This window comes from Bos grunniens, chromosome 23 (genome assembly GCF_055505025.1).
Source record: "Bos grunniens cultivar Pamir isolate PY7600 chromosome 23, Bosgru_T2T1.0, whole genome shotgun sequence".
Lineage (NCBI taxonomy): Eukaryota > Metazoa > Chordata > Mammalia > Artiodactyla > Bovidae > Bos > Bos grunniens.
In genome coordinates, this window is record NC_141187.1 from 11,698,915 (window position 1) to 11,724,529 (window position 25,615).

A 25,615-nucleotide genomic window follows, 5' to 3' on the forward strand; every position below is an offset into this window, starting at 1 on the left:
CTTTGAGAGCATTGCTCAGTCCTTTGTGTTGCTCCGTGCTGGCACACAGTGTGCCTTCCACACAGTAGGGGTTTGGTAAATAAGTGCTGGCTATAATATATATGTTGGGACTAATTTGTTGATAATCTGAAGAGACTACCAGAAACTTCTCCATGGTTTTGAGAGATTAAAAAAAAAAGAAACCTAGCTGATAAAAGCACTTAGTCAGTACAAAAGGTCCATTAGAAAGATGTGTAGTTTTTAGTTCTAAAACTACAGGTTTGGTTTATAGAAATAACATGTTTGTTACCAGCAAATGTTTGGAATTAAGAGTTAACAGTGTTATCATAGTTGAGTTTTATTGCCTCTGCAAATGGATATATAAGGACTCTAGTACTTGATCTCTATGAAAACACAGATACCCAGAGATACAGTTTTCTCCCTTCTACACTTATTGATGTGATTGACACGTGGCACTGTATATGTCTAAGATGTACAACATAATTTGACTTACTTACATAATGATATGACAGTAGGTTTAGGGAACGTAAATCTCATATAGAAACATGACAAATAGAAAAAAAGATTCCTTTTTCCCTTGTGATAAGAACTCTTAGGATTTACTCCCTTAGCAACCTTCATAGGTGAGGTAAAGAAAGCAGTGTTAATTATCTGTATCATGTTGTACATCTCCAGCACTTATTTATCTTATAACTTGAAATGTGTACCTTTTTTTTTTAATGCTAAGATGATTTTTTTTAATCGGATAATTGAGAGGTTTTGGTATTGAAATTGAGATAATGAATGAAAGTTGAGGTTAGGTGTTAATGCAGGAAAGAAGAAACAATTAGATTTAAAAAATAAGGTCTTTGAAGATTTTTATAGGCTTGAAGCTGGTTTTGAGTATATAAAAAGTAATAATAGCTAACTTTTTTTTTTTTTTTTAGTGTTTACACATGCCATAGATTGCTTTGTCAATTCCCTTAATTTGAGACTTAATGAGGAAATGGTATGGGAAATGGGAGAACATTTCATAGCATTAGTTCTTTGAAAAGAAAAAAAAAAAAGAGTTAGGGGAAGGGAATTGATCTTTACCAGGGATTAATTATATAGTTGCTTAGACCCACAGGAAGAGTATATAAAAAAGGCAGGTGTATGAACCTTGACCAGTATTCAAGAAAAGCAAAATCTTGCACAGAAAAGTATTCTAGTATAGCTGCAATAGTAACCTAACTTGTAAATAATGTATTTATGTGTATTAAAATAGCTGAAATAAACATTTTTACTTTGAATTTAAAACTTGACTAAATACTCTTATAAATAGTAAAAATGCTCTAGTATTAATACATCTAATTATCCACACATTTAAAAAATATTTCATTGGAATGAATTATGGCAGTAATATTTTTGGGTAAAGCAAATTTTTACTTCCATATAGTAAGAGAGCAAACAAAGCTACATTCTGAGTAATAAACTGGTATGCGTGCAGCTGCCATCTCCATTAAATTTAATGCTTTATGAAACTTAATAATTCTAAACTAGCAATCACTGCAGAAAAAAAGTGAGTGGTTAAGATATAATTTTAAAGATTAAAAGAAAAAATTTCCCTGTTGACAACTTAAAAACCATTCTAGAAGTTCTAGATAAATGACAGAAAAATGATGTCAAGATTGTTAAATTGGACAATTGTATTGACAAATAAGATTAATCAGTGGAACAGAGTTTAAAAACCAGACCAAGCATAAATTATGTTAGTGTTTGATTAAAGTGCCATCTCAAATCAGTGTGGGGAAAAAACAGACTCTTGAGAATATATTAAGGCAGTTAGTTGGTTAGCCATTTGGATTTTGTTAGATCTGTGCTAACTGGGCTTCCCTGCTGGCTCAGCCTGCCAGTGGTGGGAGACAACAGTTCGATCCCTGGGTCGAGGAGATCCCCTGGAGAAGGAAATGGCAACCCACTCCAGTATTCTTGCTTGGGAAATCCCATGGACAGAGGAGCCTGGTGGGCTACAGTCCATGGGGTCACAAAGAGTTGGACAGGACTTAGCAACTAAACAATAACAAATTCCTGAGGGAAAAGTGGAAAGACATAAAAGGTCAGGTTCAAAGGGCAAGTTAGGCAACTGAGGCAAAAAATAATTCAGAGAATTCTAAAAGTAGTAGTTGTTTAACCTCTGTCCTGTCCAACTCTTGCGACTCCATGGGCTATAGACTGCCAGGCTCCTCCTCTGTCCATGGGATTTCCCAGGCAAGAATACTAGAATGGGTTGCTATTTTCTTCCCTTGGGGATCTTCCCAACCTGGGGATCAAGCCCACATCTCCTGTGTTGCAGGTGAATTCTTTCTCCAGAGCCCCTGGGGAAGCCCTAAAGGCAGTACCATGTGTCATTTTGCTGAAATCAGAAAGAAATGTAGCTGAAATCAGTAGAACCATACAATAGAACATAGAAAGTATATTCAAAAGTGGAGGATGACGCGCTTCAAGAGCCCAATAAATGGTAACTAAGCAGTTGTATAAGGGAGATTCATATAACAGATGTGTCTCTTGCTTTTGTATAGCACTTCATGCTTTTTTTCCCATACATCTTAATTGAGAAAGGACTATCTAGCTTTGTAGTGGCTGATATCATCCTATTTTTATGGATGAAAACACTGATGCTTAAAGAACGTTTTCTTGGTGGTGAGGCTTAATTATCAATAGTAACAACGCCAAAGCCAGAAACTGCTTTGCCTCAGTCTAGTGGCTGGTCTTCGGAGAAGGCAATGGCCCCCACTCCAGTACTCTTGCCTGGAAAATCCCATGGACGGAGGAGCCTGCTAGGCTGCAGTCCATGGGGTCGCGAAGAGTCGGACACGACTGAGCGACTTCACTTTCACTTTCATGCATTGGAGAAGGAAATGGCAACCCACTCCAGTATTCTTGCCTGGAGAATCCCAGGGACAGCAGAGCCTGGTGGGCTGCCGTCTCTGGGGTCGCACGGAGTCAGACACGACTGAATCGACTTAGCAGCAGCAGTGGGGGGTCTTGTCATCATACCTTGTCATTTATACTTCTAGGGAGATGAGAGCAAGCCATGGAAACATCCAGTGATTCTCGTCAAGCCCGACAAACTTGACGTGAATATCACTGCTATTACCCAATGTTTACCCAGCATGGGATTTTTTTTCCCTGCCTACTGAAATCTTTTAAGGCTCTTAAAGGTGAAATTTTCCAAGTGTTGATGAAAATGAATGACTTTTTGCTTTGTGACAACCTAGAGGGGTGGGATGGGGTGGGAGGTGGGAGGGAAGAAAGTCCAAGAGGGAGGGGATATATGTGTACCTCTGGCTGATTTATGTTGACGTATGGCAGAAGCCAGCACAATATTGTAAAGCAATTATCTTCCAATTAAAAATTTTAAAAAGAGTGAATGACTTTTCAATGACCACACTATGAGCTGTCATATTTCACACTATCTCACTAGCAAAGATGAGGAAGGTTGATATGCTGTTAGCCAGAGTTCTGGAGAATGGATGTTCTGTGCTGCCAGAAGGAGTATAAATTGCTATGTTTATAAAGGACAGTCTGGCAGTATACATCAAAACTTATTTACGTTTTTCTATAGTGATTGTATCTCTAGGCGTTTATTCCAAGGATATAATGGAATATGTGCCCAAAGATACATGTGCATGTATTTTACCACAGCTTTGATTTTTGAAGTATTTATATCTTTCTATATTGACTTTTTTTATTGAGCATAGATTGCTTTTATAAGCAGTAAAACACTGATGCTATTTTATATATGGAAAAATACAATTATTCTATCACAGGATTCTTGGATTATGACTATAACTCCTCGTATCATTAGCAGTCTGAAAGCATTATGCGTTTGAGATCTGTCCATGTGAAGTTTGGCCCCATAGGCATTCCAACTACATTTTCTTTTTTTTTTTTAATTCTTTATTGAATTTGTTACAATATTGCTTATGTTGTTTATGTCCTGGTTTCTTGGCCATAGGGCATATGGGATCTTAGCTCCCAGACCAGGGATCGAACCTGCACCCTCTGCATTGGAAGGTGAAGTGTTAACCACTGGACCAGCAGGGGAAGTCCCCCAACTACATTTTCAAAATCTGAATAGTTCAGTTGCAAGATCTGAACTCAGTTACACAAATCACGTTTCCATAATCTTGTTTTCTTCATAAATGATTAGAGGGAATTGTAAGTAAAAAGAAGAAAATACATAGACTCATTATGGATTAATACTTGAGAGGGACTATGTTCTAGGGAGAAACCAACATGTCATTTTTTTTAGGTGCAAAGACTATATGGAGCAAATTCCACTATCAAAGATTATACACAAATTTTCCAAGGTGGGGAGATTATAGTAAAGGTTTTGCCGTTCCGGGTCAGCTAGAGCAACTCTTTAACAAAATAGGGGCCTTCACAGGAGGCCTATGAAATAGATAAATAATATAGAATAGATAAATAATAGATAATAGATATATGTATTTGTGTAGCTCTTTAGAGTGTTTAAAACATGGTTTCACATTCTGTGTGGAAGTGATGCTTGAGCTGGCTTGCTGGATGTTTGTTTTGTTTCACAGCTCTACAGTCAGAGTTCCATTATTTATGTGTCTGTAATTCCTAGTTCTTTTCTGAAGCAGTCTCTTCAGTTACTGTTAGGTGTACCAGGGGTGTACATGATCCTTTGGTGCTTGTCGTTGTATACTGCTATGACTTAGGTCTGTGTTGGCCACAGACAGTTTTGTAGCAATGGAGAACTATATTCAAGTGCTTTGCTTATTTCTTTCTTTCTTTTCTTTTTTTCTTAGATCTATTCTGAGGACCAAGATGCATTTGGGGGATGGTTACAGAAATGAGCCATGGTAGGCAATAAAAATATACATTCAAAGTTGAATGAAACATCCATCCTGGAAGGGGAGCAGACCCTTACCATAATGTTGAAACTCATTGCTTTGTTATTTGTTGAAGAATTCAGTGTCTGTCAGTTTGCTTCTTAGGTTTCATAGATCAAGAGGGTTTTCTTCTATCATTCTAGGATTATAGAAGAATTAGTTTATAGGGGACTTTGAGAAATGATGGTGGTTTCTTAAAGTGTGTGCCACTAAGCATTAATCCTGAGATGGTTTCTTAGGGAAAAAAAATGTTTTGAGGCCAAATTCTTTTGGAGAAACTGCAAATTGGGTCCTGTCTTGGAATTTCATGGTACACTTTGATCCTATTTATTGAAACATTGTAATAGTTAGAAACAACTTAATTCATAGATAGGAAAGCAGAATCATAGAATATTACACAGCAGTTAAAAATGAGTGAACTAGATAGATGTGTCTTCTAACATGGGTGGTTTTAGAATGTTAATTTCAAAAAAAGCATATTACCGAGTGAGAATGTATAGTTTGTATGTTTTTTTACAAATGATATGCTTTTATAGTATACCTGTATAACGCTTGAATTCTTTTGCTGCTGCTGCTAAGTCGCTTCAGTCGTGTCCGACTCTGTGTGACCCCATAGATGGCAGCCCACCAGGCTCCACCGTCCCTGGGATTCTCCAGGCAAGAACACTGGAGTGGGTTGCCATTTCCTTCTCCAGTGCATGAAAGTGAAAAGTGAAAGTGAAGTTGCTTAGTCATGTCTGACTCTTTGCGATACCATGGACTGCAGCCTACCAGGCTCCTGAGAGGGAGAATTTTCATGTTTTATTTATAATAAAAATTAACTAAATACAAATAAAATGCTTGTCAAGTGCTCAGCAGATTACTTTCTTTTTCTTCATTGGAGATACCTGCCCCTGCTAATTTTCAAGCATGTCTTTCTGTTTATTAATTCATTGTTGTAAGTTAAACTGAATTTTGAGCCCTGGTATTATTCATAGACTAGGAAGAAAATGTTTTCATTATAGTCTATTATAATGAAACTTTTTCACACATTGTAGGGAATAAATGAAGTAACTTATATAATGGTCTCGTCTGTGCGGATTCTCAAGAAATCTGTTTATTCAAAGTTGTTTTGTTCCAAGAGATATTTTGGAGAGCAACAAAAAGAAGTTTGAACTTGGTTCTGGAGCGCAGCTAGTGAAGAGTTAAGCAGCGCAAGTACACAGAGTGGAACGTGGTTCAAACCCAGTTAAGCTGACAGAAGCAGACCGCCTTTTGGTCCTTCCGTGTTAGTAATGCTTTGTCCAGTTTCATGGATCTTCTTTATCTTATTCTCTAGTCTTGATTTTCATTTTGACATCTTCTGAGTCAAACTTGAAGGCAGTGGTGATTCTATTTGACTTTACCAGTTGCTAGGGATCAATTTTAAGGGGCCACATGTTTTGTGTAAATACATAAATACGTTTTTCTTTAAGAAAGGGTAATCTGGAAAAAGCTGTAGCCATATGTCAGGTTTTCCAACAGAACGTTCACTTTATCTCCTCAGTGTGCCTTACGTTGTAAGAGCTATTATCTGAGAATTTAAGATTTCATCAACTGTGAAAGTGTCTCTTTAAAATTATTTGCTTTCAGGCATCTGTACTGGCTCCTTTCTTAAAAAGGGCTCATTATTATATTGATATTTCGTGCAAGTTAAAACAGGACTAAATGATCAATCGTTATGCTCAAAAATGTACTAATATAGATTATGAAGTTATTCAAAATCGAATGCAGTTTAAGTGTTTATTGGCACCTCTACGTGCTTGCATGTCAGGAAATTCAGAGTTATTATTAAAACATGTTCCTGATCTTAGTGATGAAACTTCTTCCTAAAGCATAACTTCTTCCTCCTGTATTGTTTTCATGCAATCCTTAGGCATAAACATTGCTAGTAATATGCCTCTTCTATCAGAACACCTAGTGGAACCTAGTAGAGTATAACTGGGAACGTGCTGAGTAGGATGACTTTCAGAGATGTTTGCGGCAGCTGGGCAGCCCCAGAGGGTGGAAAGGCTGCGGGGCAGGGTGGTCACCCAGAAGAGAGGTGCGAGGCGGCCATTCTGCCCAAGCAGCGGCTGCGCGGCACACGGCATCCCTTGGGAGGTGGTGTTCACCACGGCTGTGCGCTGCTGGAGAGAGTTAGGCTTATAACCAGTGACATCTTGCTGTAATTTTGAGATAGGGGTCAAGCAAAAGGTACAGAAAGTGAAAGAGAGAACTTATAAAGGAGAACTTGAGCACCATACGTAAATTTATTATTTAAAAAAAATTATTTTTAGTGCCCATGACTTCCGGTTTCAACTGTCACGCTCGCACTGTAGTTGTGATTCTCATTTCCTAGTGCTCAACTGTTGCGGGAATGTATCTCTCAAGTTTTTGAGACATATGGGCTGGTTTTCTTTAATTGACAATTTGAACTCTCTGTCCCTTATGTGAATCTGTGGTATAAACACCACCAAGTTATTTTACCACCAGTTAATATGCAGAATTGAATGTGAATATGGGCGAAGTCAGTGGATTTGATGTCTGTTTATAAATAAAGTTTGAAATTATTCCCTAGTAACAAGTTTATCAGTGTTCTTTGTGATTTGGTAAATACAACTCAAGTCAGCCCAATTCCTCTCAGTATAAAATCACAGAAATGTTTACGATGTCATTTCTTCTCAAAACAAGAATAAGAACTCTCTGAGAGTTCTCTAGTTAGTTCTAAATCGTGCATATTGCTGTCTTCCAGGATTTCCCTGTGATCAAGCAGACAGTTCAGGACACACAGTCCAAGGATGAGTGTTCGCCGCGGCACTGAGAGCGACAGGCTACTGCAGCAGGAGGCCAGCTGCCTGATGGATGAAGCTTCAGCTGCAGCTCAAGAAAAAGAAGCAAACAGTCCAGCTTCTTCTGGTCTTCAAAATCTTACTTATCCTCTAGGTCCCAGGAATGATGGTATGATGATTAGCTCTTGCTTTAGTCTGGAGGGCTTTCTGACACCTGAGCACCTATTCTCCCAGAAGGCATAAATGTTCTTACTCTAAATAATATATCCAGTTAATTGGCTTAGCTTACATATCACAATTATATAAAGCTATTACCAAAAAATCTCCACTTTAAAAAAAAATTATTTTTTTGGCTGTGCCCCATGTGGCACATGGAATCTTAGTTTCCTAACCAGGGATGGAACCTGTGACCCCTGGATTGGAAGCATGGAGTCGTAACCCCTGGACAGTTAGAGAAGTCCTTTTTTAAATTAGAGTATCAGATCAGATCAGTCGCTCAGTCGTGTCCGACTCTTTGCGACCCCATGAATCGCAGCACGCCAGGCCTCCCTGTCCATCACCAACTCCCGGAGTTCACTCAGACTCATGTCCATCGAGTCAGTGATGCCATCCAGACATCTCATCCTCTGTCGTCCCCTTCTCCTCCTGCCCCCAATCCCTCCCAGCATCAGAGTCTTTTCCAATGAGTCAACTCTTTGCATCAGGTGGCCAAAGTACTGGAGTTTCGGCTTTAGCATCACTCCTTCCAAAGAAATCCCAGGGCTGATCTCCTTCAGAATGGACTGGTTGGATCTCCTTGCAGTCCAAGGGACTCTCAAGAGTCTTCTCCAACACCACAGTTCAAAAGCATCAATTCTTCGGCACTCAGCCTTCTTTACAGTCCAATTCTCACAGTACAGTTGCTTTAAAATCTCCATTTACTTAATCAGTTTGGTACATCTAACTTGGTGATAATAGTATAAGAAAAATAGTCTTGGGTTTGGAGATTCACATTCTAGCTGTAACCATGAATGAGCGCCTTACTCTTTCTGAGCCCTGCTTGCTTAATCTAGACAGCAAGGATGTTAATATTCTCCTTACCTCACAAGGCTGGAAGATACTGAGTTAATGGATGTCAAGGCTCTTGATAAATTGTTAGGTTCTTTTTAACTTTTAATAAAAACAGTAGCAACAAAAATAATAGCAGTTACCATTTATTGAGCACTCACTGTGCTAAAAGTTTATTTTTTTTAAATCAAGGGTGGCAGACTGATCAACTCTGAACCACTACCTGTTTTTATAAATAAAAACTTGAAACACAGCCATCATGCCCATTGATTTACATACTGTCTATGGCTACTTTCCTGCACTGTGACAGAGACTATGACCCACAAAGCCAAACATAATTACTTTTTAGCTCTTCACAGAAAGTTTGCTGATCCCTGCTTAGATTAATCTTTTTACAGATGGGGAAGCTGAGGCTTCAAAGGTTATTAGTAACTTGCTCAGGTTCACACTGCTAAGAGGTGGGGGACTGGGATTTAAACCTGTGTCTTTCTGGCCAGCCTTTGCTGACAGAAAAGCAGAGTGTACCTGCCACCCTAGAGTGCCCATTACAGAGAATTTATGCAGCAAATCTCGTCCTGCTCACCCATTTAAGTAGGATAGAACCTGAGGCGTCCTTCAGGAATCAGCCCAATTTAATTGCCTCTTTGCTGGGGGAAAATTCAAGTATCTGCAGAACTGAGGTAATAAATTAGGTACCTAGTTTCATTTTTAAAAATAGCACTTACAGTGTTGAAAGCCTGGCTTGGTGATTAAAGTTTTTCTTGCTACAAGCTTGCCCAAGGATTTGTAGAAACTTAGCTCTTGGTATCCAAACAGAGAGCCACATTGAAAATTTACCAGAGGCTATAGGATGTGAACCCTAAACAGGTTTTTGGTCTAAATTTTGGTTTCCTTTCCTCTAGAAGCAAATGTAGAGAAGGAAATGGCAACCCATTCCAGTATTCTTACCTAGAGAATCCCGTGGACAGAGGAGCCTGGTGTCCATAGGGTCACACAGAGTCAGACACGACTGAAGCGACTTAGCATGCATGCATGCATTGGAGAAGGAAATGGCAACCCACTCCAGTGTTCTTGCCTGGAGAATCCCAGGGATGGTGGAGCCTAGTGGGCTGCCGTCTTTGGGGTCGCACAGAGTCGGACATGACTGAAGTGACTTAGCAGCAGCAGCAGCAGCAGAAGCAAATGGGGAAAAATCAAGTATACTCTAGCTAACAGTTTATTTGATTATCTTAAGTGCCTGAAATAAAACTAATTTCTCAGAGGTCATGGACAGTAATCCTGTTCATGAATTATTGTAAACGAATTTAAAAGACGTGAAGAGTGGGAGAGACATGAAGGGTGGGAGTGAGACATTAAATTGTACCTATTTCATTTCTTTCTAAAAAAGTGTGAAGAAAATTTAGGAAAATGTTAACCAAATCCAGGTGATGTACACATACTGTATTAACTCTAGGCTTTGATATATTTGAAATTTTTCATTAAAAAAAACACATTCTTTTGCATTAACATAAAATATACTAGGAGAGGTCCCTAATTAAAAGAATCTTCTGGGACTTCCCAAGCCATCCACACCCCCACTGCAGGGGATGCGGGTTTGATACCTGGTCAGGAAACTAAGATCCCAATGCTGCATGGTGTGGCCAAAAAAATTTTAAAAACAATCTTCTGGTAATCCTTTTGAAAATATTTTTTCCGTATCATCTTCTGTATACAGCCAGATTTCAGATATCTGGTTTTCAGCCTATTTACATGAGGTGGTATTATACATTTTTAAGTGCTGTTTTAACTGTTATTTCAGTTGATAGTTAAACCAATCCTGTGAGGTAGGTGGAGTGAACGTTATTTTCACTTTACAGATAATGAATCAGGTTTAGAAAAGTCAGATTCTTTAAGGAAATGGCTCTTTGGTGATACTAAAACAAAAATTTTGATTCCATGAATGAATTCTAATCCAAGACCATTTGCATTGGAACTTTTCCGTTGAGAGCAAGACCTGTCTGTTCAGAAAATGGTGTTGGTAATGTTAGGATTCCCCTGTGCGTAATGAAAATGCATTTTTCAATGAATTTCTAGGAAAAGTGGGGCAATTAAGAGACTATCACTATCCTTTTTGGAAAATAAAATTTAGAAATGTTTTTTAAGAATGTGGAAAACGAATAGTGTTGACTAATGAATTTATCAAGTTTCTTAAATAAAATGCAGGAAATTTGGTCAGTATTTAGAGATAGAAGTGAAAATGAAAATAAAGTGCCTGTGAAACAAGACTAGGGGAGGTTTGAAAATATGGCAGAGAGTTGCTTGTTTTCCATAGAAATTCTTCTCCAGTGTTCAATCATTTTATTTTTTGGCCATGCCCCATGGCTTGTGAGACTTCCTTCCCTGAATGGGGATCAAACTTGGGCCCCCAGCAGTGGAAGCAGTGATTCCTAACCACTGGACCTCCAGGAAATTCCCTGATAGTTATATTTTTAGAATGCGGGCATTACTGCCTTCATTGCCCTCTCCCAGCACACAAAAACATACACAACGCAGAAGGAAAAGCTCCTGGGCATCCAGTATGGGTCTCTAGTTTGTTTTTTCTTTATGTGCTCTGGACAAGAGTTTTTGCCTTTGGATACCTAAAGCTTGGGCATTTTCTTGTTTAATGTTTTTTGTTCTTGTTTTTTTAAAAGGACAAGGTTTATTTTTCTCCCGAGGCTTTTTGCCGTCAAGTTATTTTGGTTTGTTTGTATCGTATGATCTTTTAGACCTTCCACTTGACTCTGCCTCTCAGCCAGCAAATCTTCCGTTCCCTCACATGATGTCACTTCCTGAAGATGTCAAAGGCTCTTGCTTCCCGAGTGGGAATAAACGGAGTCATGAACCTTTCATTGCTCCAGAGCGATTTGGAAACAGCGCTGTGGGCTTTGGCTGTAATGTTCACTCTCAGGCGCCAGAGAAAGTGACACTTCTTGTGGACGGTACACGTTTTGTTGTCAACCCACAGATTTTCACTGCTCATCCGGATACCATGTTGGGCAGGTAATTGATGATAATTTCCTTCCAAATTAACTCTCTTCTCTATGAATAGAAATACCTGCTGTTTGCCTTGCATTAGATGTGAGAATGAAAACATTGAATTGCTTACTTTTCTACCTTGATACTTTTGTGAAGCAGCATAAAAACCTTACATGTGTTGGTGATTTTGGGGGGTAGGTACTTTTGAGCCCCCACAAAGGGGAGTGCAAAAGGTCCAGGTGGCATCAATTTCTAAGACCTCCATCACTAATCAAGCTTTCTGAAACTAGATCTTTGTAGCTGGCTGTTTTGTATGATGATGGCTCTCTCTGTTCTTCATGTTCCATTCTCTGTGCTGCTTCATTCAGAATATAGTCTTATTCTCCCCTCAGCATCTCCTGCCTCCAGCTTTTTATGACTCAAGTTTAGGAAAAGGAAAGCATCTGTTGAGGAGGATTACCGTCCCAGAAGTATTCTTAGAGCCTGGGCTGGGAGTGAGGAGCTCTCCTTCTAGCCAGCTGTACACACCTTAATGTGTAGAGCAGACTGGGATAAGAGTAAAATAATTTGAGTGTATACACACACAAACATTTGGCTTTTCATCTAGTACTTAAGAGTGGATCTTATCTAAAGATTTAACCTCTCTCCAGACTTTGAACTGATTTTAACTGAATTAGAAAACAGAATGGACCACACCATTTGCTGAATTTTAGGCTAAGTGAAATCTAAGCTATTCAAATATGTGTCTACTTACATATATACAAATGATGAACTGGCTGATGAACCAGCCAGTTTTAACTGAAGCCAAACCTATATATTTCTTAAACATATGACTTAAGATTAAGCTAGAACATTAAAACATTTTCTAAATTGGTCCTGTTTTAGACTTGACTTCATGTCTTCAGTCTTGGTATCTTCACCACCACTTTTCCCCAGGTCCCCCAAAGAAGGTGCTTCTTAGGATAGGCTATCTGTCTGAAGTAAGCTGTCTCTGAAAGTAGTGCTCAAGAAAAGAAAGGCAAGCGTTTTCTGGGTAATAGATCCCTTTATCTAGGTGGTTCATCAGTGAGTCAGCCGAGGTCATGAATTCTGAGAGTTTCTTGGGTTTGTTCTGTCCTGTGGCTACATAAAGTATTCATATCCCTGGCCACTGAGCATACAGATGTGGGCCACTAGTCACAGAGGACAAGCTGAGAAACAGAATGATTAGTGCAGATCCACGCCACTCCTGGATGAATGGCTCTGAGGTGGGGTTATGTTTATGGCCTGTTGTTCACTATTTTGATTCATTGCTAGTAAGCTACACTTCACCCAAAACATTCCAGAAAAAAGTCAGCATTCTTTGAAGACTACTTTTATCAGATGGATTTTTTATGTACAGTGCAGATTTGGAGAGCATGTGACTTTTTTTCAGACCTTGGAAAGCAGCCAGTTCAGGGTGGAGCATAACAGTTTTGAACAGCTGGACAGCAGGGCTTCCCAACAGGTTAAGAAAGGAAAAGGCAGTGAGTCCCCGTCGGGCTGACTGACGATACCGCCTGCCCTATCCTTCGTGCTGGCTTCTCCTTCCACAGCTCCTGCACAGACATGCAGCAGGGGTAGTAGGAGTCATGGGGCCAGTTTTTCTGGAAGGGATCTGAGAGAGGGAGGAGGGATGGGAATGGATGAGTATAAAAACAAGGTTTCCTCCCTGTGCTTTCATGACCTCTGAAGTCAGCCCAGAGCAGGCCTGCCTCTCTGAAATATGTCAAACTGTTGATGATCTAGTTCTTCCTCTCTTTTTTGGCTTGACCTGAAATTCCCATCATTAGTTACTCCCTGAATTGAAGAAGGGCATTTTTTCCAGAGCTCGGCTGTAAAATGTACCAGGAAAGGGAAAGCACTAACATCTGCACGAACTAGTTCAGATTTGTCTATCAGATGTTGAAAAGCAAAACTCAGAAACATCGAGGATGGCGTGCTGGATGGGTACATGCTGATGGGTGAGGGGGAGGAACAGGAAGGCTCAGGGGGAGACACTGTCACCCAGGATGCCAGTGCTCCAGAGACTTTGCAAGTGCCGCTGTGCGCCACAGAAGCTCACTGCCGGTGACCTGGGGAGGCTGCTTTGTTCCTTGTTGCACTCAAACACTGGAAGCAATTGGCTGCCGCCTTTTTCTGTCTGAAGGGAGTTTCCTAAGACTTAAGTGTGTCTTATAGGGGTTGAGTCCTGGTGCTCTGTTTAAAATTATATTGTAAGAGGGGAATGGAGTCTTCCAGGATAAGGTAAAGAAGGGAGAGAAGTTTCATCTGTGGAGAATCCTGCTGGAGAGGGTAACACTGTTGCCTGGGTATCTTTCAGGATGTTTGGACCAGGAAGAGAGTACAACTTCACGCGTCCCAACGAGAAGGGCGAGTATGAGATTGCAGAAGGGATCAGTGCAACTGTGTTCCGAACGGTGCTGGTGCGTAGTGCCCTCATGTTCCATCCTCTTCCTGGGGGCATGCATAGTCAGAAGCCTTCAGAGTTCCTCAGACTGCTCTGACTTCAGGGTTTGTCATTTCTAGTTATTGCCTTTCCTGCTTTATTTTCTCTTCCTGTAATTCTTAAGTCCTTCTTGCTTGTGTGAGCTCAGTCAGGTATCAGGTTGTGATTAAACATGTCAAGATGGCCAGGAGTCACTTTGCTGTCTAATGAATCACCAACTTGGTGATAGTTCTAGTAACCCAGCACTTTACCTGAACCAGGAATGAATGAGTCAAGGTTGAAGAGGGATGTTTTCATCTTGTTCTTTGACTACATTTCCTCTTTTCAATCTCTTTATAGGATTATTACAAAACTGGTATCATCAATTGTCCTGATGGCATCTCTATACCAGACCTTAGAGATACATGTGATTATCTCTGCATTAACTTTGACTTCAACACTATCCGATGTCAAGATCTGAGTGAGTACAGGAGAAGCTGCCAAATTGCATTTGAGCAGCTAAACTTTGAATTTGCTTAGAATTAACATTTTTATTACTAAACAGAAAGCATTTTCAGTGTGGGTTGAAGATCATCTGCAGAGAAGAGACATGGTACTAACCATTCCCTCTTTTGCTTCAAAACTCTGTGAGGAAGTAGAGTAAACACAGGAACGTGAGCGGGCTCTAAGGCTGGCTTGACCCCATGAGTCACCAGGCTAACTGCTTCCTCTCTCGGGATCTCAACTCTTTAACAGATAAGGATACTGATCCTCAGATACGACGTAAGGTTCAGTAATAGTGACAGGACATAAATTGGCTGGGTACTTCTTACAGTTTATCATTAACTTAGTGTTTGTTAAGTGCTTTATAGATGTGAAAGTGAAGTCGCTCAGTCGTGTCCGACTCTTTGCGACCCCATGGACTGTAGCCCACCAGGCTCTTCCCTCCATGGGATTCTCCAGGCAAGAGTACATTGCCTTCTCCAGGGGATCTTCCCGACCCAAGGTTCGAACCCAGGTCTCCCTCATTCCAGGCAGACGCTTTAACCTCTGAGCCACCAGGGAAGCCCTTATAGAAACTTGCATTAATTTTCACAATTAACCCTTGAAAGATGGGTGATAATCTCACTTAACAAATGAAAAGATGGAGAAATTGGCTTGTTCAAAGCTCTAAACTTTAAAGCTGGGATAACTGATTTCTGAATACAGACTCCATGCTCTTATTACCTAAGCTTTGTGAAATGATTTTAAAATTCTTTAAAGTTCATGATACATTTTCTTTCATGTTCCATGACGTTCTCTGGATGTGTGGTTTCTCCACTGAGTCTAGTACCCACTTAGAGAAAGTCCCTTGGTGTCTCCAAACCTCAGATTATTCCTCTCCTGTGGTACTCTAAATTGCAGTCCAGAGCATCTTCAGAAGAGGTGCTATAAAGAGTCATCCCCAAATAATGGTTAACCATTAACATAAATTAATGTTTGTGTTCTGATATTGCATGTTGAAAAAACCTCAACTGATCAGAATGCTCGGGGTTTATTAAACAGGAGATTGGTAGAATGTGTAAAGCATGTAACAAATTCAGCTTAATTATCACCTCAGAGCAGGAAACATTCTCTGCCCTGAAGTGAGCCACGTTTCTGGACCTTACCAATGATGACAGCCGTTTACCTCATCCTTTCACTCCGGTAGCGCCTGCGTTTGAGCAGAGGGTGTTCTCTTGCATTTGTCTCCCAGGTGCTTTACTGCATGAACTGTCCAACGACGGCGCTCACAAGCAGTTTGATCACTACCTCGAAGAGCTGATCCTGCCCATCATGGTGGGCTGTGCCAAGAAAGGGGAGAGAGAGTGCCACATTGTCGTGCTGACGGATGAGGATTCTGTGGACTGGGACGAAGACCACCCCCCACCCATGGGAGAGGAGTATTCTCAAAGTAGGAGCCCCGGCATGATGTAGATGTTTTCAGCAAGAAACGTGCTGCCCAGTCGTAGCTAGACCTTAGAACCAGTGGGCTGTCGCTGGTGAGCTGGTGAGCAGCACACTCACCTGGATGATCAGTCTGGTGATGCAGGTCTTTCATGCTGGGGCCTACCGTGAGCGTGCCTGCTTCCCACGCCTGCCCCTGGCATCCCTGCTAGGTCAGCACCGGCCACACGTTAAGAGGTGCTTTCATTCCTTTCTCCATCTGTTTCATTTTTAAACCCTTTTGAATTGGTAGTAATTCAAAATTCAGAAAATACAAAAGGATATACATCGAAAAGTTTTCTTCCCACACCTGCCTCATCTACCTAGTTTTCCTCTTCAGTTTCTTTTATATTCTTCCAGATTTATTCAGTGCACATACATAAGCAATTATGTACATGTTTTTTTCCCCAAATGATACCATATTGTAGAGGCTGTTCTATATCATGTCTTAACATTAAAAGCTTCCTTCATCTTTTTAATACCTGTATAGTATTCCATTGCATGACTGCCATAATTGATTTAACCAGCCCTTTTGGTTACCATTTAAGCTATGAATTATGGCTGATGCTCCAGTGAATTATCTTTTTAAAGAAAGTCTTTTCACACACGTATATCTCTGTAGAATAATATCCCTAGAAATGGAATTTCTGTGTCAAAACCTTTGTGCTTTTATGATTCTAATAAAATTTGCCAAATTATCTTCTCTAAAGGTTGAGCCAGTTTATAACTCACAAAACAGTATATGATGAGTTTATTTCCCATTTTTCACCCAGACACAGTTTTACTGAAATTTTATATTTGCCACTCTGGTAGGTGAAAAACGGCATCTTGCTGGAGTTTTAATTTGCATTTCTTATTCCATGAATGAGACTGAACATCTTTTTAAAAGCCGTTTTAATTTCCTTTTCTGTTAACTGTAGTCATGCCTTTGCCCATTACAAAGTTGGATCGTTAGTCTTTTACTTAGTGGTTTGCAAAAGCTCTCTTTGTGACTACTCTCCATAGATATCAAGGAAATTAGCCCTTTGTAATAAGAGTGGCAGGTATTTTTCTCAGTTCCTTGTCTTCTTAGCTTTGTTTGGTTTTGGGTAAGCAGAGATGTTTTAGTTTTTCCTTTATGACGTCTAGGTTTTATGTCATATCCAGAAAGCCTTCCCTACTCTGAGACTATGAAAATTTCTTAACATGGTTTCTTATGGTTGATTTATTATTTAACATTTACTCTGTGATCCATATCAATTTTTTGGCATCAGGGCTCAGGTCATTCATTAGTCTGAATCTGTTAGCTCATCTCCTTTCTCTTACAAAGGTATTCACTCCATGACTAACCCCAGACTTATTTTTTCTTTTCCAGTTCTTTATAGCTCTAAGCTCTACAGATTTTTCAAATACATTGAGAATCGGGATGTTGCTAAAACAGTGTTAAAGGAACGGGGCCTGAAAAACATTCGCATTGGGATTGAAGGTAAAGAACAACCCGTCAGTATCCAGCTCGCATGGCCTGTGGGTATAGTTGGAGCTGTGGCCATATCTTATGTCCTTAAAACCTGGTAGCTGAGGGCCTAGAGAATAGAGACCCACATGGAAGCTACATTCCTACCCAAGTTTGAAATTCCAGTTTTTGTTTTGCCCGTATGTTTTCTTTTCATTTCCAGTTGAAAATGCTTTAAAGCAGCTGTAGGAATAAGTTCCAGTTAACTGCCTCAGGATACAGAGCAGTCAGGGCGAAGGACACTGGAGGGAAATGCAGGGCTCGTGGGCTCGCCACGTGGGAGGGCCATCTGTTTAGTCAGCTGTCCTGGTGAGGACCTTTCTGGGATCTGGAAGGGTCCTTCTGACAACTACCTTGGAGACTCGTTTTATTCCCTGCATATCTCTGAGGAATGTCTGGGTGTATTGACAGAACTGCTTTAAATGATTTGAGCAGGGGCTCCCAACCTGTGATCTCCATGGAAGCGTACTGGAGACTGACTGTCGGGAGAGTGCGGAAGCCATCCTGGTCTCCCCTCCGCAGGCCTTTTGACACCTGCGTTTTGCTGCTGTAGCTGTCTCGGTGTTGCCCACAGAACCTGTTACTGTGTCTGACTTAGGTTGGAACTTAAACTTGGAAGAGATTTTTGAGATCATCTATTAAACCTCTATTATGTCCTCCTTTATCTCTTTGATAACCATAGGGACAGAGGGAGAGGGGTCACTCCATTTCACAGAGTAGCCCATCAGACTGTCCTACCATGAGAACATTCTTCCGCAGTTGGTAGATGACCTCCTCCCTCTTCCGTCTTCGTTCCAGTTCTAGTCTGCGAAGGTGAATAAGATTTCTCCCATTTCCGTGTGACAGCCTTTTAGATACTGTAGGCAGCATCCCAGTTTTTCCTTTAGGCTTAAACATTTCACATTTCCTTACCTATTCATACAGGATGCCCTGTAGGCAACAGAATTAGAGGGCCACAGTAGGATTTGTGTCCTGTAGTGCTGAAGCCAGTAAAAGACAGACCTGTGAAATTAGTAAGAGGCTTCTCCCCCTTCCATTAGAAGGAATACACTTTTTTGTTATTTCCCTTTCAGGGACATGACCTACTAACCTGGGCAGGAGGGCAGCAGGCCGTGGGCAGCGGGGGCTGGAGAACATGGTCTCCTCCCTGTGGTTTCACACAGTCTTGGCGATTTGGGAGGAAACTGATGCGGTTATAAAGAAGGAAGTATGGGAACCCGAGTGATCGATTTTCTGGGGTTATGATGGCCTTTTTAACCCGTTTCAGGTTACCCTACCTGTAAAGAAAAAATTAAGAGGAGACCTGGCGGCCGGTCAGAAGTAATCTATAATTACGTGCAGCGCCCCTTTATCCAGATGTCCTGGGAAAAAGAAGAAGGGAAGAGTCGCCATGTGGATTTCCAGTGTGTCAGAAGCAAGTCCCTCACAAACCTAGTCGCTGCTGGAGAAGATGTCTTGGAGGACCAAGAAGTATTAATGCACCATCCACCCCAGGTGGATGAACTTGACCGGCTGAATGCCCCACTTTCTCAGATGGCTTCTAATGACTTTCAGGATTAGGGCCGGCTGTGGGTCTGTCCCTCTGCAGGCCTTGTCTCTGTGTGGGATGCCCAGCCAGTCCTCCCCTGGTTTGTCTCACTGAGCAGGAGACATGCTTCTCCCCCGTCCTTTCCTCTTCTCCCATAATTAATCTGTATCCTTTTCAGGAAGCCTGTGCTTCCAGCAGGGGATGAAAAAGCACTCGCTGGTAATTAAACTACCAGCTTTGCAGCAGCCCTGGAAACTTGAAAATTTGGGGTCTGGTGCTGTTCACCAGGTCTGCGTAACTGTGGAAGCAGAGAAGGAAGTCAGGACTCCTGTTGCCTCATATTCGGCAAAGCAGTTCTCATCCTTCGCACTCTGTTCTTGGTTGTTGTTGATTTTGTTTTACACCAGGCACATTACTTAGCAGCAAAGGGACCAAACTTAAAAGGAGACAATCTATACCTTCTACAAGCAAACAGTGGTGGGATGCTCATTAGAGGTTAGTGAAGGTACCATCCTGGTGGCATCTGTGCCCAGGCTGCCTCTGGGAAGAAATAGGCTCTTATTCAAAATGTCCAAAAGGAAATTTTAAGAGCTTCAGTTCAGTTTTGTTTTTCATTATTGCAGTGAACAATCTAAAACCTCACGGATTCTTTGACAGGAAGGATAATGCCTAACAGTGTTTATGAAACCTTTTTAGCTGCAAGGTTTTTGAGCCTAAACAGATTATTATTCCTTTGGAATGAAATTCACACCCAAGTTGAAGAAGCTCTCCAGATCAGGCCACTGATTCTCCTGGCTCGGAATCTGGCGTGAAGCTGTAGTCTTCACCCTAGGCTAGCATGTTGTCTGGGTGTGTCTGGGAGACCTCAGATGTGGTGTAACAGGCTTTTAAGATGTGAGCAGTAAGTTTCCAAAAGTGCTCAGTTTCTCAGTAGAAAGACCAGTAAGAGCTCGGGAAGAAGGACGGGGGGTGGATCTGAGTGGGGAAGCGTCAGTGGTTAGGCTTTGTCCCAGTGTAGGATTTTTCGTTGTAGGTTCATTTCATACTATGGAATACTTTAGGTATCAGGGTATTTTGATTTTTAAATAACCTATCAGTTGCTCACACACTAGGTAAGAAAACTGTACTAAGATCAACCCCAAAAGAAGAAAGGGCAGAAGGGATCCAGCTTAGTGATTGCATCGCCGTGGGGTCACTCCTGTCTATACTGATGTCCCTGTGGCTGTGAACAGCGGAGCTCACTTCAGAGCTTATAGCTAGATGCGTCTTGAGACTTTCTCCCATTTTGTGGTAGAGGTTGGCCTTCCAGTCACCGAGCCTGAGCATTTAAGAAGGGACACAGTTTCCTTCAAGTTCTTTAAGAAGAGGCCTGGTTTTCTTAAATTCCATATGATACCGTGTCCCATATTTCCATAAGATACTATAGGGAAGCTACTCCGTGCCGTTTTATGACTGCCCTAGTCACAGGCCTCCAGAGGGAAAGTCAGGAGCGTGCTGACAGCTACTTTCCAGGCTTGATGAACAAGAGTGTTCTTAAGGCGTGTGTTCTGCACATGTGACCAGGACCAGTGTCCCAAGGCATGTCAATGCTCTGTTCTTATTCAGAAAAATTAGTAGCAAGGGGTTAAACTGAGCCAACCCCCAGCTACAGAGTTACTCTGATGAACACTGGCATCCATTTGTATGGCTGATGGCCAGGGTTGCCGTTGAGGGTTAGTGTTATTTTGTAGCCCAGAGGGTAGTTTTAATTCTGTGAAAAGAACGGGCTCATATTTGAGGTCAGGTTTGGCTTTGACCTTACTGCTACTACATTTACACCCGTGAGTAGTTGACCAGCCCAGATTGTTTAACGGTGCTTCCTTTACACTTTTCAGTTGACTTCCATGCCATCACAAAGGAAACTGGAGTCAAACTTTTGTGTAGTCTGTAGTAAGTATGTATAATTTCTGTTTTATAGCTTATATATTAACATTTAGGGGTAAATGTGTCTTAGCTAACACAATTAGTCCTTGCTTAGGTACAAAGCTAGGTATGAAAGTATGGCTTGTACTCTGTTCTGTGTAAATAATTTAACTTCCTCAGGCTTTCACAAACTAGGTCTTTTTTCCCCCCAGAATTGGGCTGACGTGCTTTTGGACCCAGCGCTCGGGTTTGAGCGTGCTGGAAATGCGTGGAGGTGTCACCGGGCGCTGGGGGCTGGGGGGCGAGCAGGGCCTGCAGGCTCCCTCTGGTGGAGAGGCGTGTCTGGCGGCCCCTCCCCTCTGGCCTGGAGTGAAGCATCGCTCTAATTTGGTGGCTCCTCTCAGCCACAGCTGCTGTCCCCAGGGCCAGGACATTCCACAGTTCTCGCAGGGCCAAGAGCTGGGTTACAGTCACTCCCATCAGGAGTCAGCTACTGGCCAGCTGGGCAAGAGGTGTTTCTCATGAAAAAAGTAGCACTCAGGTTTGGTGTTTTTTTCCTAAGTGCCTAAATAAGAAAGCCAGGCTGTTTGTACAGAAACATTTTCATAAGAAAATGGTTTTGCCCAGACTGTCTTATTCAGAGGTATCTGTGTCGGCAAGCAGATAAACCTGAATTGAGGTTTAGGATCTGAGTCTGTGTATGCATCAGGTCATAGATAGCTGATGAGGAAACAGTTGCCATTAAGGAACTGGATGCAGGCATGGAGACAGTGTTAAAATGTGTCTGAGATGACTTAATGGTTTCTCCAAAGTGGAGAAAAGGAATTAAAAGAATGATAGAAAAAAGGGTAAGGACGCTAGAAAGTAGCTTAATTTATTGCACAATATGCAATAGCCAATGCTGTTGTGAACTAAATTCCGTGTGGTAACCTAACATATGCAGGTCTGTGGAAACACTGTGGAATAAGCCCAGGAAGGATGGATAGTGTTCCAGCTGGTCCTCCTCGGAGGAAACACAGCCAGAGTGTGCTGGGAGCCTTAACTGAGTAATAGTCAATAGAAGGTTAAGAGTCAGTCTTGGTGATTCACTCAGTGCCACTTCTTGCCATCATTTTTGAAACTGTTAAACTGGGCATAGTTCAGAAAGCAGACCTGAGGCCTTTGTGGGAGATGGAGCCGTTCGTGCTCTGGCGGGATACCATCTGCAGGAGAACATGACATTTCCTCTTTAAGGCAAAAGGCTTGTAGGTTTTGCCTCTTTACTTTGTATTTACCTTTAAAGTTCCACTTGTTCACCTACCAGTGTTTACCAAGTCCTTACATTTGGGATGCTTTTTCTATAATAAAATGTTACCATTTGTGTCCATGTTGTTTTGTTGTTGCTGGTTTTAGAGTAGGTTTGGAGCCAGGGCAGCACACAGGCTGTCCGGAGGGTCTCTTCCTTCCCACACAGCTGGGAGCTTACCTGGAGTCCACGTGCGCTTTCCCCGCCCTGCGGCTCCTTGTGATTCCCAGGTTCCAGGGCCCTAAGGGTCTGCCTTCTCAAGTGTCTGGTTAACTTGCATTCAAGACCTCTTGAACCCTCAAATCCAACTAAGTAGGACCCTACAAAGCCAAATGTAAAATAAGGTAGGACAGCTCATATGTCTTATGTTCTAGTTTTGGTTTAGAGCAAGTGAGGAAACACGGCAGGAGTGAAAGGCAGGTGAGAAGTTGGGTCCCTGGAAAGGACACCTCGCTCCTCCTCTGCTCTGTCTCGGCCTCTACTCGGGTCCTCCTGGACTCCCTCCGCTCACTTCGCCTGGGAGCTTATTCGTGATACAACTTCAAGGGTGCTAAACAAGCCGGCCTCCCTGGCAGGCCTGCCCTTAACAGCACAGAGGTTAAGAACATGCTCTAAAGACATGGCCTGTTGAGGATGTTCAAGGCCGAACTGCTTAATCATGGGGACACGCTGCCTAGGATGCAATTCCCTCCCTCAGAGGGCTTTTATAATTGCGTGGAGAAGACAGATCCATAAATAGTTGAGGTCACTTGGGAATCCCAAAAGGATAGAGTAGCCAGTTCCTGTGAGGATTAGAGGAGAGTTCATGAGAGTATTCTATACATGACACATGAACCGAACTGTTAAAGACAAACAGTACTTTTGGATCCATGAATCTAAATGGAAGATATTCCAAACCAGTTCAACTGTATAATCAAAGATGCGAAGGTGAAATAGTTGCCTACTGTCATGAGGGAAGAGGATGGGGGCATGCAGAAATAAGGCCAGAGTAAGAAGGACCCCTGTACCTCAGACAAGGTGTTTGGTTTCACTGCATAAGCTATTGGGAGCCTTAAGGGTTTTACCAATAACCTCAGGTAGGCAGATGACACCACCCTTAAGGAAGAAAGTGAAGAGGAACTAAAGAGCCTTCTTTGATGAAAGTGAAAGAGGAGTGAAAAAGCTGGCTTAAAACTCAACATTCAAAAACCTAAGATCATGGTGTCTGGTCCTACCACTTCATGGCAAATAGATGGGGAAACAATGGAATCAGTGACAGAGTTTATTTTCTTGGGCTCCAAAATCACTGCAGATGGTGACTGCAGCCATGAAATTAAAAGATGCTCCTGGGAAGAAAAGCTACGACAAACCCAGACAGCATATTAAGAAGCAGAGACATTACTTTGCCAACATAGGTCTGTATGGTTTTTCCAGTAGTCATGTATGGATGTGAGACATGGACCATAAAGAAGGCTGAGCACTGAAGAATTAGTGGTTTTGAACTGTGGTGTTGGAGAAGACTCTTGAGAGTCCCCTTGGACTGTAAGGTCAAACCAGTCAATCCTAAAAGGAATCAATCCTGAATATTCACTGGAAGGACTGAAGCTGAAGCTCCAATACTTTGGCCATCTGATGTGAAGAGCCAACTCATTGGAAAAGACCCTGATGCTGGGAAAGATTGAAGGCAGGAGGAGAAGGGGACGACAGAGGATGAGACGGTTGGCATCACTGACTGGATGGACCTGAGATTGAGCAAGCTCTGGAGTTGATGGACAGGGAGCCTGGCATGCTGCTGTCCGTGGGGTCGAAAAGAGTTGGACAACAGAGAGTGAGTGAACAACAACGGGTTTTATGCAGGAAAATGACATGACCAGATCTGAAATTTTAAAGAATTTCCTTGGCAGCAGGGAGAACAACAGACTTGAAAGGGGAAGGAATAGGAACAAAGAGGCCAGCAAAGAGACCACAACAATGGATTCAGCAAGGAATGATGAAGACTGGCAGGACGGACGAGCACACCCAAGAATTATACATGTTCACTGATGGGAGTTGTGTAAGAAATTTCTGGCTTGGATGGCAGGAAGAATGAGCTAGAAAGAAGGCAGTGGAAGCAAGAGAAGCTCCCTAAACAGTTTGTGCTGGTAAGAGGCCTTCCGGGTGGTAGTTTCTGATAAGCACTTGTTATGTGGGATCTAGAGTTCTGGGGAGATATTCTGGGCAGGATGGTCATTTTGAAGATCTCGCCACAAAAATGGCAGTTGAAGTCACAGTATGAGAGAAGTCATAGGAGTGAAAAGAAGGCAAAGGCACTGTTCTGAGGAGCCCCAGCACTTAGGCAGCAGCAGAACTACAAACGGGAAGTCAAAGAGGTGGAGCAGTTGTTTGTAAGTCAGCAGTCAGAGTGCCGCAGAGTGGTCAGGTAAATGGGGGCTGAAGAGAAGCCAGTGGACATGGCAGTTAGGACACCAGTGAGCAGAGGAATGCTTAAAAAAATCAGTAGCATGTTTTGCACATGGTTAATTAATACTAACACATTTCATACAACTGGAAGAAGCCAGAAGAGGGAAATGGAGTTAACACTGAGAAGTGTTCTTTAGAAAGTAATACTTATTCGTAGCTCCATGCCTCCGTCACTGCAGGGGAACGTACCTGCTGCTGCTGCTAAGTCACTTCAGTCATGTCCGACTCTGTGCGACCCCATGGACTGCAGCCCACCAGGCTCCCCCGTCCCTGGGATTCTCCAGGCAAGAACACTGGAGTGGGTTGCCATTTCCTTCTCCAATGCAGGAAAGTGAAAAGTGAAAGTGAAGTCGCTCAGTCGTGTCCGACTCTTAGCGACCCCATGGACTGCAGCCCACCAGGCTCCTCCATCCATGGGATTTTCCAGGCAAGAGTACTGGAGTGGGGTGCCATTGCCTTCTCCGAGGGGAGCATACCTACCAGCCTCCCAAATCCTGGCCTGCACTTTCCCCTCTGTTAAATCACTGCTACTTGTAAACATCTCTGAGAAGTGTCCTCAACCTTCCCAGGAACTCAGGGTTGGCTTAAAAGTACTGTTACAGCAACACTAATATAGTAGTAACTTTATAGTTGATGCCACAATTCTGTTAAGCCAACTTGCTGGCTGGGAACTCTTTCCTCACACCGATCTGTGGTTCAGAACCACAGTGGGCTCCCTACTGCTCCCTCGAGTGCCTGGGATTGAGCTCTGTGTTTTATGGATGCTTAAGTATTATGTGGGCAAGAGGTTTGTCTCTGAAAATATGCCTGAAAAGCATCACAGAGCCTGTTTTTAAGTCAGTGTT

The 25,615-nt window shown here is 42.1% G+C and overlaps 1 protein-coding gene across 12 annotated transcripts in view; it reads left to right on the plus strand.

Annotated features, from left to right (window-relative positions):
- KCTD20 (potassium channel tetramerization domain containing 20) overlaps nt 1–22,412 on the plus strand; it is a 38,400-nt gene extending 15,988 nt beyond the window's left edge. For 5 of the 12 annotated variants that reach the window (XM_086371402.1, XM_086371398.1, XM_086371400.1 and 2 more), the window contains exons 2-9: nt 4,797–4,850; nt 7,633–7,838; nt 11,464–11,737; nt 14,055–14,157; nt 14,520–14,640; nt 15,895–16,092; nt 17,479–17,589; nt 18,884–22,412. In XM_086371402.1, the coding sequence (XP_086227528.1) occupies nt 7,679–7,838; nt 11,464–11,737; nt 14,055–14,157; nt 14,520–14,640; nt 15,895–16,092; nt 17,479–17,589; nt 18,884–19,176 (1,260 nt within the window). In that variant the 5' untranslated portion in view covers nt 4,797–4,850; nt 7,633–7,678 and the 3' untranslated portion in view covers nt 19,177–22,412. Of the gene's footprint in view, nt 1–4,796; nt 4,851–5,917; nt 6,148–7,632; nt 7,839–11,463; nt 11,738–14,054; nt 14,158–14,519; nt 14,641–15,894; nt 16,093–17,478; nt 17,590–18,298; nt 18,447–18,883 lie in introns of those variants that run through there. The other 7 variants (XM_086371406.1, XM_086371405.1, XM_086371399.1 and 4 more) reach the window with 5 other exon arrangements.
- The last annotated feature ends 3,203 nt before the right edge of the window (nt 22,413–25,615 follow it).